Source organism: Melopsittacus undulatus, chromosome 4 (genome assembly GCF_012275295.1).
Source record: "Melopsittacus undulatus isolate bMelUnd1 chromosome 4, bMelUnd1.mat.Z, whole genome shotgun sequence".
NCBI classification, from domain to species: domain Eukaryota; kingdom Metazoa; phylum Chordata; class Aves; order Psittaciformes; family Psittaculidae; genus Melopsittacus; species Melopsittacus undulatus.
Window position 1 is genome coordinate 83016819 of NC_047530.1, and position 17932 is coordinate 83034750.

General features: G+C 39.0%; 1 protein-coding gene across 1 annotated transcript in view; it reads right to left on the reverse strand.

Annotated features, from left to right (window-relative positions):
• The window catches only part of KALRN (kalirin RhoGEF kinase), a 513548-nt gene that overhangs the window by 159851 nt on the left and 335765 nt on the right, over positions 1–17932 (reverse strand). The window contains exons 14-17 of the mRNA XM_031053208.2: positions 16098–16293; positions 10640–10806; positions 4634–4753; positions 1760–1978 (exon numbers count right to left, since the gene is read on the reverse strand). Of these exons, the coding sequence (XP_030909068.2) occupies positions 1760–1978; positions 4634–4753; positions 10640–10806; positions 16098–16293 (702 nt within the window). The remainder of the gene's footprint in view (positions 1–1759; positions 1979–4633; positions 4754–10639; positions 10807–16097; positions 16294–17932) is intronic.

A 17932-nucleotide genomic window follows, 5' to 3' on the forward strand; every position in this document is an offset into this window, starting at 1 on the left:
GGCTATTTGAAAGCCAGGGCTCCACCAGTTCTATCAAAACTGCAGCATACTTGAGGAAGACAGGCATATAAAAGCTTGGCTGGTTGTGTCAGTCTCTCCACCCTTTTACATGTTTTTTGTAGACTCTCAGAGAATTCAGGATCTAGTAAATTACTCAATCCACTGTCATCCCATCAGGGAGCAGACCATTAAGGAGCACAGATCAGCTGTGCAGCTCAAGAGAAGATGACAGACTACTTGCAGCAGTGAATTTACGAGCATTTGAAGACTGAATAATCTTTGCCATAAACATTTGCTGAATAGACACAACTAATAAATGAACTGGTGGGCACTGCAGTATGCTTGTCTAGGACTTGGAAACATGAAGAGAGACTGTACTGATAAACTGCCGGCTATGTGTACTCTGATCAGCACATTTGACTGTCTAAAGCATTAGTGAATCTGTTAATGGTTTTCATTTCTCACAATCCTCCACTAGCAGTAATTCATTTCTATCTTGAATGCATCAGGAAATGTATATCTATTTGAAACTCTTCACAGTGAAAGACATTAATTCTTAAACTATCTTAAAAATTAATTAAACAAATGACACCAAAAAGTGGCCCAAAGGTCATCTACGGCCTCGATGCTAAGGAAAAAATAATCTCTTACCCTAATAATATATTTAGTATTCAAGTACCCACACCGTGACAGTAATTTTCACTGACTACAGTATAAATGGCACCTGACTACACAAGGGCTGAATAGTTGCACTGTACCTGCAACCAACTGGAATACGTTTTGCAATTCACAGACACCTGGAATGAAGTAAAGTTATGTCAACATATAATGGATACTGCTGTAATTGTTTGTGTTGCAGACAGATTTAAGAAAGATCACTTCGTATCTTGGCATCTTTTTTGGCACAGTGGTGAAAAACTAGTGAAAACTCTGGCTAGTACTGCTCACAAAGTAACAAGTAAGTAATTGCATGCAGTTCTCAAGAAAAAGCAGATTTATATTCCTCAAAATTAACTCTGATATCCTGAGAACCTGTAGCAAAAATGGTGGCATTTCAGAAATGTTGCCTGTTTGGAAGGGGGACAATTGAAAAGACCTTCAAGACTTACATTTTTTTCAAGGAAATCTTTAAGATGAAAGTCACTGCAAACTGCTGCTCTCTTTTGTTTAGTGGGTTTTGCATTTTTCTTTTTGTTACAATACTTGTTAAAGAAACAGTTTTGACTAGTTCAAACTATTTTCCATGTGGCTTAGAATCGCTATGCCAGTGGAAAAAATGTCCTGTCACTTAATTTTGCCAATGCTGTGAGAGAGCTTACTAGCAGAAGATCCTCTGTGCTCAGGCTCAGTAGAATACCCACACCTACCAGCACAGCTACACTGTGGAGTACACTCACATCAGTGTTGACGAGCTGGGAATCACCTGAGGGTTCAACACTGGCCCTGTTCAGGTGATAGAAAGGATTATATCTACTAATATGTGGATGAAGACATGTGAACATATGTAAAAATACAAACTGCAGCTTTTAGGAGTAAGCAGAGCTGACTGAAGACACACTCTTCCTGCTTTTAGGATTACTCATGGAAAAGGGAGAAGAATAAGTACTGCTCCTTAGTGATATTATCAGAGGAGGTATCTGGAACAGTTTAACACTGTGCTGATCTTGGTGAGAGGCAACACCTTCTCACTATGTACGGGGAGTTAAATCCCAGGCTGTTGTGATATGCTATAGCACAGATATGACACTGTTCAGCTCACCTGTTCAGATGTTTTATAGAAGGCCACCGAGGCATTGACAAGTTTGAGCCTGTCTTCCATCTTCAGCATCAGCTGCTGCCAGTGCAGGGCCACCTTTTCGGCACACTCTCTGATAGCATCAGCATCATAATGCCCAGCCTGTAATAACACTTCAGCTTTCTGCTGGACTTGCAGGGCACTCTGGTGTGTCTTCTGTAAGGAAGTGGCATGAAAGAGGGACTGTGTATGAGGGGAGGAAAGAGAGGTTGTATAGATGCGCCAGATGTATGGTAGAAAGGTGAAGCGAGGTGTGAGCATGGAGATGCAAGAGAGTGAAAGATTTTCAGAGAGTTATCTTTAATTAGCAGTTACTTTCTGCAAAGCATTTTAGTTTCAATTATTCACACACATTTGCAACATGTTATTAAAGCTTGGGACAAGCAAACACTGTCTAAAATGGGTTAGCTCCACTGATCAGCTACTGCCCCTGGGGCAATAGCCTGGGGTGGGGTTTCTGGTGGATCCATTTGAACAACCCCTATGCAGGAAGCTGTTGTGCTGAGCTCCCACCCAACCTGTACTCAGTGTTCACTGCATCCCACACAAGCTACAGATACAAAAGCAGACACTAAAGAGTGTGCAAACTATGGGCCTAATCACCCTAATTTGACTCTTGCCAGGCAGTTTGATGGCATCAGCAGCTTTACTTAAGCATGAATTGTCCTGTCTGCAGAACATGAAACATGAACCCCAAAAGATATGAAGATGCCTTGCTAAAAGGCACGAACTATATTGCAAATATCAGCCCCTACGAGATACATTTCTGAAAGTCAGGTCACTCATACTGGAGCTACGCCATTCTGCCTTTAAGAGCAGATCTGTGGGGAGTCAAACTGGGTTTTTTCCACTGTTCCTCAGTTTACTCAGTACCCACTTTACAGACAGGACTGAATTGTCTGCTTCATTCCCCAGCCTACACCAGCTTCTGATGGTTACACCTTCCTGTTTGAGCTGCTGAGAGGAAAATAGCCCCTGGCCCTTCCCGGCCTCCTGAGTAACTGTGTTCAGACATGGTTTAGTCCAATATTTGATTTTAATCTTCTGAACAGAAGCCCTAAAATCTCCCAAAGACTCCTCTGTTCAGCATCCCCTTTGTAAATGCTGCTGACAAATTCTCATGTGATACTTTTATGATCTAATCTTTGAACCTGGAAAGAAGCTTGAAATCATCTGGTAATACACTGATGAATAATGTAATGCAGAGAAAGCTATTAGCAAAGAAAGGATTAATACTTGGCAGAAACACCTAGGAAGATGCTCAAGAACAACTGGTTAAATTTAATATCCAGCTGCTTTACTGATGTTACAATTGTAATACTTGTTTTAAATAGACTTTAAAGGATTTCAACTGAAAATCAATCCCACATCTAGAATGCCTTTAGAGAACAGTCTGCCTTGTGTGCTTTACTGATCTCTTTCCCATATTGAGCTTTAAACACTTTAAATATTTAATCTCGTGATTTCTTCCTTTGAAAACTTATTTTTCCCTTACTGTGGCATAACCCTCTTCTCTATCTGTGATTTGCATTTATTACCAAATACAAGCACTTCCCCAATGGCAGCAAGCTGCAATAACACAACCAGTGGGTGTTTTATTCCCCACTGTCGTCTGGTGATGGCTGCCAAGATGTGGTCAGCACAGCTTGGTACCAGTCAACTCATTCAGGATTGATAGAAAACTTTTTCCTTTTCCCTTAGGAGCTACAATAGCTGCTTCTTCCTTAGTGTGAGGGGAGCTGGACCAAAACAGGCCACCAGCTGAAATTTAAACTCTGCACTTACTAGGAATACTACAATATATATTGCCTTATTTAAAGCTTAGCAGAGACATAAAGACACCCCGTTACCCAAAAACTCCATTATGGAATTATTTTCAAAGTTTAAAGTTTGGGTTAGTTTTGGTTATTTTCAAATATATATAAACCACAGAAAGGGATTTTCCAACTTGTCTGGTATGTAAAAAGCTAACAATTAACATAATCTGGGAAGCATATACACCATGTTGAGCAGGAACAGTAGAAAGCAATGAACCCCCTTTCTAGCAACTGGAGTGAGCATACCCTGTGACTGTAGGGTTTGTTCATAATGACAAAGATATATAAAGTAATGAGCCTAACTATGAATCTTGTTGTGCTCTAATCAGGGAAGTCTAGAGCCCTCCACTACCTTCTCATTCAAAACAAAGCAGCCTGAAGCAGGTGCCATTCCTCCTGCCACGTCCTGGCCCTGTGAGTGATGCAAATGTGTTTGCTCACAATTAGTTTCTGAGGGCCGTGTTGAAGATGTGTTACTCCAGGGTAAGCAGGGGAAAAACCTTGGTTTAGAGGGCAATTTTTACAAATTGACTCTCTTGCCTCTTCAACATTACATGGGTTTGAATGTCTCTTCTGCTGTCCACAAAAACAGAGTTGAATGAAACAAAGATTCCATGTGACAGCATTATCTAGTAACAAAAACATTCATATATGAACACTTAGAAATAATCTGTGGATCATGGACACAGGAAGAAACTGACTTCACAAAGTTTTCTTATTTTTGGAACACTCTGTGAAGTTTAATCTCTTTTTCTTACCAAAGAAATTATGAGAAGATGCATGAGTGCCATTTTTACGAATGGAAAGGCTGATATCTGACAGCAGAAGAATAAGCTGCAAATGATAAATTATTTATTTCACTATTAACTTCCAGCTGCATTACAAGTTTAATGATAAGATGATTTGCTAAAGTTTTTATTTCTTCCCTTCCTCCAAGCAAGCAACAATTGACGCTCAATAGATAACCTTTTGTATGGTATTCACCTGGGAAGGAGAAACAAAGTTAACTTATTCATGTTACCTCTATGGCCAGCTGAAACTGCTCATGCTCCCGCTGGAGCTGCTCAGCTTCAGAGAGGGAGCTTGCATTGACAAGGCTTGCATTCAGCATTGATTCACCATTCCTGATCCAGCCAAGCACCTGTAAAGAAAGGATGTGCTTATGGAAAGGTTGCTTCAGTACAAAGGTTTATGTAGTCACTGATCAGAAAATGCTTCGGACCTAGCTAATGAAAAGGTGTTTTGCTCAGTGTGGTTTCAGGCTGAATCAGTGAGCAGAAAGAAAGCCTAGGTAAGGAATTGATAACATACATTTTTAGACGGCAAAGATGCATTAAAGAAGTTATTGCTTTAAGAATTAAACTCTGAAAGTATTTACATGAACATTCAAAAAGCAAAGACCTTTCATTTCCAAGGTTTGATCACAAAAATGAATGTTTCCCTACACAAATACCCAGGGCAAAAGCAGAAAGTGCAATGAGGGAAATTTGAAAGTACACATAAAGATCTCTCTTTCTTTCAAATTTCCAAATTGCATCATGGACCGTGCAGCTCCCTTCTGCACCATGTCCCTGAGTTTCTTCCACACAAAAGTCAGAGTTTAGCAGTAAGGAGGAAGAAGACACAGTTGGTTTCAGCCAACACAGAGTTAAGATGCAGTTGCAGCTTTCACCTGCACATACAGCTAGGAAGAAATCCCAGGTCGTGAATTTTATATTTAGTCAAGAGGCTTTACTTCAGGGATATTCAGATTATTTGTAGACATGCAAAAAAATGCTGTAATGACTACAGAATCATATTGTAAATGTACATAATTAATCTATCAAGCTTGCACTTATTCATTTAAGCAGTAACATTTTCTGCTATTTTAAGACACGTTTGGAAAATTAGCAACCAGAAAACACATGCAAGTTCTTTGCTGTGTTGTCTTAAAGCCTATTTTCTACCTGTGTAGGTGTGAATTTATTCCAATAAAGCAGAAAGCTGCTGAATTCAATTCATGGATGCACAGGAAATCCTGACTGCCCAATCACTGCCCTAAATACAGCTTGTGACTTACAAAGCTCCCAAATTGACTTTGATGCAATATTCTACATAATAATTTCCCTTTTGTACATCATTTTCACCAAGTGATATATTAAATTGCCTGAAATAAATAGGGATTTTCTGTTGATGTGGATTTTATCCCTCCATCATGTATCACCCTCATTATAGCCATTCAGTTCCCTGTAGGGTAGGAAAATTAGTTTTTCCTAGGAGAAAGAAAGGGGAGCCATCTATACACGTAGCTGACCCTAATTTGCTGAAAATTACATTCTGCTCAGTACAACAGTGTGGAAGATTTCATTTGTCAGTTTTCTCTCTTTCATCAGCAGGTGTTAGTTCTCCTGTGGGAAATGTAATGAAGATTTAAAGGAAAAGAAATCAGGTTATCATACAGCAATCTTTTTGGCTGGCATCTTCTATAATCCATCAGACAAAAAATACATTGTTACTAACTATGTGGTACCAAAATCTGAAGTTAACCAAAGGATCACAGTGTTTGGGAAAGACTTGAAGTGAGGACATGATAAAGCAAGACATGCTTTCATTTTTTATATACCATGGTATACACTAGCTTGGGCTATTTACAGTGAAGAAAATACTGAGTAGGTAAACTAAAAATGCAGCAGCTTTTTTATTTTATTCTTTTTTTTTTCTGAGCTGAAATTTTCAAAAGCTGCCACAGAGGTATTAACATGGATTTCGCACAAATATCTGAGTTTCTAAATACGAAAACAACAAAAAGAAACACCCAAATATGCAGTCTTAAAACAAAGCAACTTGATAAGTAAAAAGCTAATAGGTAACAAATTTGAACAAGAAGGAGAGACCAGACAGCTGATTATGGTTGGAAACCAAACAACTAGGTTTCCTCTAGTGTTAATTCCTCTGTACAGCTGTTTTATTGACTCAAAAACTATCCAGGGTAAAGCAGTTCAGGTCAGGCTCTTATGGGCTACATCTTGTCAGCAATGCTTACAGTGCTCCTCTTGACTAAGGCTGCTGCCATTACTGAGTTGTCCCCCTCTCTCCTTTCCCCAAAATGCGGATTCAGATGCTCACTGTGGAGCTCCTACACTCTCCTTCTAGTCCCAGTGAGCACCCAAGCACTACCAAATTTTGTTCAGAAGAACTTCAATAATTACCCCATTCCACTTCCAAAAGTCTAATGCTTAAATGTCAGAACCTCATCAGGGATTGCACCATCTTTTTCCATAGTCATGTTTTTCTCTTAGTTTGTTTTCCTCCTCTTCTATTGTACATGTCTTTCAGAACGAGAAAAATTCAGTTACATACCCAAAGCTTCTTAAGTCTAAGTGCAAAAAACCAGTCACCTGGAGAACTTTTCACTGTGTCACTGGTTTGGAAGGAGATTGTGAAATGGTTGGAAGAGCGCATATACACATTTGTATCTGGTTTACAAGACCTGTACATAAATTTACTCCTACTAATATGGCACTTAATAACTTTTCATTGAAAAATGTATAGGAGCTAATTAAGCACCAAGAGACTTCAATAATTTCCTGTATTAATAGATTCACCATTATCTGTCAATGCACATACATACCAACAGCAAAACATGTCTTTAAACAGTCATTTACTTCAAATTACAGATTTTGTCAACTTTGTAGAAGCAGTGATTAAATAATTCTGGAGATAAATAAATCTCCAAAGACTTTTAAAAAGCCTAATTTTTTTTTTTTTTAATAATGGAGAAGCAGAAACACACTGACAGCATCTTAGATAAAAGTCACTCGATGCTGGAGAACAATTTAACTTCAAGGCATGGGCTTTCAGATCTGAGACAACTCCTGCCTTTGACTCCAATTTGCTTAAATCAGGCTACAATTTTGTATACTGCTTCTCTGTAATTAAATAATAGCATCAAATTCTCTTAAAATTCATACTCTGAAACTTTGCTGTCTTCACCAAGCATAGAATCAGATGCTACAGGAAAAATAAAAAGTAAGCCACCCCTTATGATGGTAAAAGATTCTTAAGTTTTAAAGGCAAAATGATGTTAGTGAATCTTTTGTATCTCTGGACCCTTAGCAGCTTCTTTGAGAGGCTCTTACTACCACAGACATAACCACCAGCAGGGACACCTTCTGGCAATTTTAGACATGTTCAAAACCGTATCAAGTTTCCAGGAGCTCTGTGATGTTAGATTGGGAAAAAAAATATATAGTCAGTATCTCTAAAATGACTACTTCCCATCATCCTTTAGGAACATTCACCTGAAAGGAAACCTAATGCCAAACAGCAAAACTGGATGGGTAACAGGCACATGAAAAGGAATATAAATGTACTTCAAAACAACCTGGAAAGCAAGTATAGTGGGACACTGTGAGGATATCAGGGAGTAAATTAGGTCAAGTTCAGAACTTATGAAAACCAGAAATAAAACATACAAAAGTACAATAAGGGGGTAGGAAAGTCAAACAGCTGCAAACACAGCATTAGAGAGTTTGCTTTTTAAGCCGACCTCCTCAAATCTATTCTCCTATTACTCTTATGAAAGCAATCCAAGCTCTGTAGTTTCTGTAAAAAATGAGTGAAGTCCAAATGAGGGGAAATCAGTCTCGCCAGGATCTTTCTTAATAACAAAGCGTATGTGAATCACTGATCTATACTATTTCCACTCTAAAGGAGTTCACGGAACATCTCATTTGGAACTGTTCTGCTATAACGGCCGCAAACTTACATTCATTGTCTTGGCATTCAAAGCCTTGCTGCATATGACATAAAGCAGAAATCCCTGGTAAATGAGACTTAAATAGATAGAGACAGTTAAAAGACTTTGAATTTCCATGAGCCATTATATCAAAATGCAAACATATGTACACATAGCAGCCTTGACCAATTTTACTATGTCAGCAGAACTACAGTAGGTGTCTTACGGCAACCACGTATCATCTGATTCACAAGGGTGAGAGCAATTTGGTAATGAGGTCATCCATTGTCTCAGATGCACTGAAATCAAAGTGAAGGAAATCGGGATCGGACTGGAGATGAACAAAAAGCCAAAATCAATATATTTCCCAAATTCACTAACTGGTTGGGAATATGACTCATCTACAGGAAACCAAATAGATAGGGCACAGATACATTTTAATTTGCCTCTTTCTAAGGGAAACTCTAGCTGTGGTAATTTATATGTTAATAAGCAAAGGAGTCCTTAGTATTCAGCTGAACAAATAAAATTAGTCTTCACTTCTGGTTTGCTGAGGGGTCACATAGTAATGAAAGCTCTGATGGTCCTAAGCTCCGTTAAGGAAATACTACTTCAGGGCACCCTTCTTCTCCCACAGTAAGTATAATATAGCTCAGTACATAGTAGCTATTTCTTTTGGTTAGATTTTGATTTATAAAATAATTAAGGCCCAACTGATAATTGATAATGAAGCAAGTAACATCAGGTACCTGTAGAGAGTGCTGCACTGCCACTGTATGGCTCCAGAAGCAGCCACAGGCTGACCAACTGGCACACTGACATCCTGGTTGAGCGAGCTAGTGACACTTAGTCAGATAGCAATAACCTGCATTTTTATAATTTCTGCTACACATATTACTCCTCTCTATTTTCTATCATAACTTAAAATGCCTCTACTTCACCATAAATCTATAACACAAAACTCCAAATTCAGCTAAGCTGCGTGTGAGAAACTTTGTGAACCTATGGGAAAAAGAATATACATCATAATCATAGTAAAGTAGTGTCTATAACACAGAGTCTGTGATACTTGCAGGCAAACCAGTCTATAGAGCTGTGGACCTTCATGAGCAGTTGGCTTTCAAATATTAGAAATGCAAAATGACTACATTTTCAAAATAAAAATTTAGGCAAGTTCTATGCTACTTTCATTTAGGGTTGCAAAGTATTTATGTCAAAGTGGACTTTGAAAGAAAACATATGCAGTGACGTTGGTGCTTCCAGTTTCTAGCTTGAGAGCTGTCTGAGAATGAAGTATTTTCTCCCAGCAACAACAAAACAATTCAGGCAAACTGTCACTCAAATATTCACTTTTGAAGACAGAATAACTATGATCACGTGTACTGAACACCCAGAATATACATATTTATACATATATATATCTTTACATATATACATATAAAGTAAACAAAGAAGCAAATCTTTTTCATTAGCACCTTGGAGTGAATTACCCCCCTTGCCCCAGTATTGGTAAAATAGAAACCTGGTGTCTGGAAAAAAGTTTCTGGTTTTTCTAATGAAACCAAGCCAATGCCATTGAAATCCAGACACACACTGAAGTGTGAAACCATCTATGGATTAGGAAGCTGGAAGTGTAGGATATCATGTGTAGCAAGGGAAACCAAAGAAATGTGAGGCATCCAAATTAAGTATCAAGGGAAACTTAGGGAGGCAGAACAGGAATGCCTATGTTAGGATGAAATCTGGAAGAAATGTAACAATACTAAGATGGCTAAACAAGCCCTAGCATCTAGAGACCATAGACAGAACTTATCATCTCACCCAGAAGATGTTACAGATTTCTGCAGATCAAGAGATGTACAGCAATAAATGAAAAGGTGAAACTACTGTAATATCATACTTAGACCTCATAGCTCAGTTATCCTTTGCTTTGGGCCAATTCTTCACAACAGCTTAAAACAGTATTCCAAGCAATATCATAACAGTATTCCAAATTAAATCATTATATTCCCAGAACACATGGGGTTTGAGGCAGCTTCTCCAGTTGAGAAATTATGGGGTCAGTTCTGCGCAAACTTCTCATAACTATTCATGAAGAGAAATATATGCACACTAAAGGGAACAGAGCCCTTCATTATTTGTAAAGGGTCATGCTGCAATCTGTCAGCAAATCAAGTACCGTTAAGGAAAGGGGGATTCAGATTGTTCACCTAAATGTATGTGATTTGGCAGAAGCTGGTTTAACAGCTTGCATGTACGTAATGGCTGAAAACACATTTCAGACCCTTATGTGTGTTGAAAAACTCTCACCTGCTTGACTTCAGCTTGTAAATGCCGGAGCTGCAGGCACTGTTCTAACCTCTTGTGAGTTTGGTCAGCATTAAGCTCCAGCTCATGTTGTTTCTCATGAAGGAATTCCAGCAGTTCTTGAACTTGAGTTGCAAGATCAATGTCTTTTTCACAGATCAGCTCGATGCCTGCAACACAGAATCACAAAATCATAGAACATGCAGAGAGAGAGATCATTGCACTTATTTGAAATTCCAATTGTCACACAAATGTAAGCTTCAAAGATTTTTGCCACCTAACGCAATGATTTGCAACTCTCTGAGAACTTCTTCCTCACTAAACTTTCTCACATATAATATTTGGCTTTCCCAGTTTACTATTCTGCATCACTACATTTCTCTACAAGGTGGTGCTTCTCCAGTGATCACTGCTCACCCGTCAACACCTGGACAGTAGGACAAGATTTGACTTTGTAAGAACATTGAATTAAAAAAAAAAAGACATAAAACCCTCACTTTCTTACAGCAATTAACTTATACTTCAGAAAGGCACATTGAAAAGAACTTACAAGAGAAAAAAGATGAGGAAGAAAATAGAAAAGTGAAATATAGGAAGTAAACTCTAGTCACCAGAGTGCTACAAGCGCATGGAGCTCCACACTGCAACCTTTTTTTCCATCTGTGCACTTTAAAAGATCACTAACAACAATCTAGTTTAAAACCAGCCTCTAGTTCTCTCAGAATTATTACACAGACTGACTTTCACTTGATCCTCACATACCAGAGAGAAAAAGTGGCTTAGTACCACATTCCTCCTCCTTACATTCCGCACAAAATTGATAAGCTCCTGAATGACTTGACCTGATTTCATAGCAGATCCTGACTTGATCAGGAGGTTGAAATAAGAGATGTCTCGAGCCCCTTCCTAGCTCCTGAATGTTCTTATGATCCTACAAGCATTGTGTGTAGTGGTTACATGAAATACAATGCTGAGCGTCACACAGAATCATAGAATAGTTAAGGTTGGAAAGGACCTTAAGATCATCTAGTTCCAACCGCCCAGCCGTGGGCAGGGACACCTCACACTAAAACATGTCACCCATGATCCTTCTTTATTACATTGGCATGATAACATTGCTAGTACATTACCATGTAATTGTGAAACTTTGGCCTGGAGGAAATATGATGTCATCCCATCTTCCTATAATCCCTGTGATTATAAACGAATAAAGACCTGTCTCTTCCCTTACTGATGTCTACTGGAATTTTGCCATTGGCCTCAATACAGGGAGGATCAGGAACCTAATATAAAAATAATCAGATTACAGTAGTGCTGAGAAAACACTACACTTTTCTCCAACGCCATTTGATTTCATGGAATAAAAGGGCCTTGAAAAAGAAATGTGTTAATTAGAAGCTACTGTACAAAAGGTTTGGACACTGCTTTTAAAACCCATTTAGAAAGATGCCTCTTTGTCCCCCTTTATCCTCCTTAGAGACTTGTGACTTCCATTCTCTCTCACAATGATATCTATAATCTCCTCTAGTGAGACCTCACTTGGAGTACAGTTCTGATGTCCTCAACATAAAAAGGACATGGAACTGTTGGAACAAGTCCAGAGGAGGGCCACTAGGACAATCAGGGGGCTGGAGCACCTCCCATATGAAGAAAGGCTGACAAGTTGGGGCTGTTCAAGCCTAGAGAAGAGAAGGCTGCATGGAGACATCATAGCAGCCTCCCAGTATCTGAAGGGGGGCTCTAAGGATGCGGGGGATGGACTCTTCATTAGGGACTGTAATGACAGGACAAGGGGTAACGGGTAAACTTAAACAGGGAAGTTTAGATTGGGTTTAAGGAGGAAGTTCTTTACTGTAAGGGTGGTGAGGCACTGGAATGGGTTGCCCAGGGAAACTGTGAATGCTCCATCCCTGGCAGTGTTCAAGGCTGGTTGGACAGAGCCTTGGGTGACATGGTTTAGTGTGAGGTGTCCCTGCCCATGGCAGGGGGGTTGGAACTAGATGATCTTAAGGTCCTTTCCAACCCTAACTATTCTATGATTCTATACAGAGGACAGTACACAAAATAAGTATGACTTTATGACTGATCCTTTCCCCTTTTTCCTCATTTCTGGTTTTATCAGAAAAAGCACACGTGAATGCAAGTGACTGACTTATTTCCTTTCCCAGCCAAAACAGAACAGTTTCTTCATTACCAAATAAAGTGGAATGGCCCCTGGCTTCCCATTTATAACTGGAAATTTAATATATATTTATATTCTTGGGAGTGAAGTTCCTTTCAATTGCCAGACACCAGGCCTTGTTGCTACAATTAGTCTACATATGGTTCTGTATCCTCAGGACATGATGGCTTTTTGTATGCTTGACTTCACCACACCTATTTGATATTAAATGCACAGTTTTCCCTCATGCACACTCAGCTGGTATGGTTTTGATTGTGCTAGCTCATCAGCAGCAACCAGTGAACTGCCTGGGATGCTATCCAAGGGCAGCCTGCACTCCCTATGATGAATGAGCTGCCCTTTCTTGCTTGTCATATGTCATGCAGATTTATTCTGCTGTGCCAGTGCATGTAGTGAGAGCACTTATTTTTCTCAAAGATTGGTTTGTAAAGTAGAAAGCCTTGTTTTCAGAATAATTTCATACATATAACCATTGTGCTTTGATAGACAGAAAAGCGCAGCTGATTGATTTTCTGATAAAGTGAACTTGGTTGCCGTTTTATTCTAATGTCTCAATCAGAGCAGCAAATACCAAGTGAAGGATAATGAATTGAAAAAGTTTTAAAAAAATACTTGACTTCTTTAAAAAAAAGACACCTGACTTCCAGATCTTACATATCTCCTACTAAAACCAAGTATTTCTTATAAGAATAATTATTCTGATAGTGAAAACAGGCTAATCCAAAGTAGGCTCACCCACATGTGCTAAGGCTAGTGGAGGGAATCACAGGGATGTAATTCTGAGCTGTATGGAGCTCTGGAAATACTGGACTTGCACAGATGTCCCAGATAATGGCACAGAGTCAGATATGGTGCATCACAGGACCAACTGGATTTATGATACCAACATGACAATATTCACAGGGATTTCCAGCCTGGTAAGAATCACTGCTCCAAATCTGCATGGGACATGCAAAAAATCATGGGTGATTTTTTCTGCACAAAGATTCTGCACAAATCGGCACAAGATTTCCAAGTGAAAAAGGTATCATGCATGGAAAAACCTGGATGTCATTTTCTCTGACAGACTTAATTAGTTTAAAGATCTCCAAGCCAAATGCAAGAGTGATCAAATCAAACCAGCTTCCTGTATGACATGATGAAAAGAATAAAGCTCAGAGAATTATAGAGAAGAGAAAAAACTTGGTCAATTAAGAGTGGCTGGTTAGGTAGAATGTCCCTGAAAAAACACATTTTTCCTTCAGTGACTACAGCCGAGTTTTGATTGTAGCAGTGGTGCCATTGTACAACAGAAGCAGCAATAGCAGCTGATTTCCCAGAACCTCTGCAAGCTTGCAGCTCTGGCAGCAAGAACAATCATTCCTTAACTTATGCACTGAGCAATATGATATAGGATTCAGGAAGAGGGAATGAAATGAAATGAATTTTTTATGAAGTATAACTGTCCTTTATTGAAATAAGAAACAGTAGGCTCCCAAGAGCAATCTCTCTCCCTTATTTTGCCATTTTCCCAGCATTTAGCATTCCATGCATGGCAGACATGACCATTACCTTTGATTAACTGTAGCTACTCTACATCCCCATGAGGCTTCTGCTTCCTTTCCTTTGGGAACAATAGGTTTTTATTGGGTAGGCTTCATAGAAAGTGATCTTAGATAATCTTATAAAAACATTTTAAAAGTAATTTCATTTAGTTGCTCATTTTTTGTCTGCAATCCAAAAGTTGTTGTTTTTAACTTCCTCACAAACACAGAATTTCCCCCCCCCCCCCCCCCCCCCCCGCCCTAAAAATCAGTCACTGAGACTCCTGGCTGTGCTTTACTCTGGATCACATTCTTTACCTGCCATGAATTCCTACTGATATTAAGATACTTCCAGGATGGAGGGTGGGGGGAAGAAAAACCAGGAAGAATCTTATCTGACATATTAGGGTAATTTTTCTATCCCAGAAAACAAGGGATCAGAAGCATAGGACCAGGCATAGTGTGGGGAGATTTCAGAGAAGCTTGCACACATGGTTCATGCAGTGCACCAGATTGTCTAGTTCACGACATACTCTTGTAGCCTCTTTTGTGTTCAGCTTGCCAAATAGGCTGAACACTGCCAGACTTTTTTATAAAGGTGGGTGCCCCGGAGGTAAAATATTTGCCAAAGAATAAAACCATAAAAATCCTCTTTTATTTTGAAAGCAAAAATGGAGAGGGAAAGAACATGAATTGCTCTCACTTTGCTCTCTTTCCAGACGTTTAAGAAGGTTAAAACACAAGTAGCATTCACTTCTGGACTTTATGCAGTGATTAAACTGAACTATGTGATTCCTTTTCCAAATGCAAAATACAAGGATACAAAACTCCTGATTCATAGGATGTCTTAGAAATAGGATCCTGCTGCTGAGAAGCAGAGTAAAAGTATCAAACTCCCTATCAACATGAATCAAGTCTGTCATTTAAGAGCACATGCCAAAGGTTTTTTTACATCCAAGTTGCTACCTTCAATTCTCACAGAAAGTGCACACAGAAAGGAAAATTCCAGTATAGTTTATCATATTGCCTCTTTATATAAAATAATTCCAATTAGACCTGGCTGGAAACAAGAGTTCCATTTCATGACTGGTTTCAAGGCTCTCATATTTGGATTCTTCCCAAAAGGGCTCTTGGATAACTGGCTTCTTTCCCCCCTCACTCTCTTACCCCTGGGAATGTCTGCACCCTGAAATGTGGCCAAGGGAAAGCAAGCATTCAAGTCTGTGGAGAATGAACCCAGGACATCTGGTCCGTTTGCCTCTTGGCAGTATCTATTTGTATAAAGGTTAACAACCTTAAGAGTCTAGAATGACTAGACTTTATCCAGACCAGAGGTCTAACTGGTCAGCTCATGCACCTGTAACTCATGATTTTCTGCAGTGCTTGTTTCTGAGCTGCGCAAGGACAAGGACCTACCAGTGTACTTGTCTTGCCCTCCCCTCTCCATGCACTGCAGAAACAATCACAGACTCCATCCTGCAGTTGTGAAACTTTGTGAATGACACTTGAAAGTCAGTTTTATTTCCTCAGTGAATTTCAGTCTCAAAGAAACAGCAACTTTTGGCATATAATCGTGGATTAAAAAATTCCAAAACTTGTGGAACAATTCTGGGAGTTGGGAGTGGAGAGACAGGTATTACTTATGTTAAAAGCCAATATATTTGGTATATATTGGAACACTTGATAGGTGTTTTGTGCTTTTCTTGGATTTTGTGTTTTTTCTTATGTAAAATAGGGATCAAATTGTTCTGCTCACCTGAAGCCTGGACCTCCATGATGTACTGGTGTAAATCTTGCCCTTGCTGAATGACTTCAAAGGTCATGTTGTTCATGGCCAACTTCCGCTCAGTGTGACGCTGCAAACGCTGCTCAGCCAGAGTGAGGTCTTCAGTATTGAAATCATTCATTTGTCTCAGCAGATCTTCATTCCAGGCATCTAACTCTGCTGTAACCTTCATAGGCAGAAGACAGACACTATATTTATTCAAGACTGATGAAAAAATCTTATTCTCAAACTGTGTTTGGATCACAAAAGTACTTCACATTTTGACTCTGATCCAGAAACCTCCAAACCACAGTCTCACTGTTCTCTCGACCCTGCTCATTTAATGGTCATGCTTAAGATATTGCTTGAAAAATAATCCATGAAAAGCTTTACAACAAAAATCTGACAGCTCCTTTTTCCCTTACATACTCCAAAAGGCACTGTAAGAGAAGACCCACTATATTTACATGGATGGCAGAGATAGTGTTTCTGAATAAATTAAAATTTAAATGAAATAATGCTTACAGAATTGAAAAACAATTTGTATCACCTGTGACCACATAAGCCCAAAACGACTTGCTTCCAAAAACATTTTGCAACACACTGTACGTTACATATTAAAGATGGAAATACTATTTATTCTAGCTTTGTAGAACTGAAATTATAAGGTGCTTCCAGTAAACCCTAAGCCAAAGATAAGTAATACATTTTCAAAATCATTATTGATATAATGCTTTGTGAACAGTATCTACCCATTGTTTTCGGAGAATGCATCATGAGGGTAAATATTTCATATTGAATTTGTGAGTTAATCCCCACAGCCTTGACTGCAGTTGTACAATGTGTGCTATGCCATGCTTCTGGGACTTACAGTCTTTTGCAAGGGTCTTTCTGTTATTTTTAGTGGACTTGAGAACAGGCCCTGTATAACTTTTTTCTCCTGTGGACCTGAACGCTTTTACACTGGGCAATGAATATAAATAATTGACCTCTACAGTACAGAAACATCATACTCAAGGGCTAGGTGAATCACCAGCAGAATCACAAATGGTACCTGGTTCTAACCAAAGACCCATATAATCTGCCAATAATTCCTGGAAACAGGCAAAATCTTCTGTTGCTTTCTCTACTTCCTTCTTAATTAATTAACACATAATCTGATGATTTCAGCAGCCCATTTATGCTACCTTCTGTATCTTACATTTTAGCCCACAAGTAGCCGATGTGTATCAAAGTCCTCTGATTTTGCCTGTTTGATTAAAGCAAGACCTAGCCCCCACCCAAACAGCACAGTCTCACCTTAACCTAGATTCTGCTACCGCTAGACAGTAAAAAGGGAATGTGCCAGTGACAATGGATGAGGGTGAGGGGACGAGTATTGTGGAGAATATATTTGTCTTAAGTATTTAAAAATTATTAAATAAATGCCTTAATTCTGATTTATAGGTCAATTCCTCACAGCTAGATTCAGGAGAGCTAAAATTAGGTACCTAAATTCCCACTTGTTCATGCTATAAATTAGTGAAAAGCTGTTTCTCACTAAAAGTGTTCTTCAGTGCCCATGTGCAGTGAGATTCTTAACTTCTGAAGCAGCCAAGATTCAAAATTTTCAGTTCAGTTTTGCTTTCCAGAAAACACACATTATGTCCAATGCAGGCACAGGAAAGCAACTCAAATGGACTGGCTCTAAGCCCTTCTGCCCTGGCTTGATATTAGAATAGATGGTAATACGCAGTTTTTCATTAGAAAGGGAAAAAAACCCACCAGTTTCTAGTATCTTTATTGAGAGAAAAGCAGAAAAGCAGATTTATTCAATCAAGAACCTG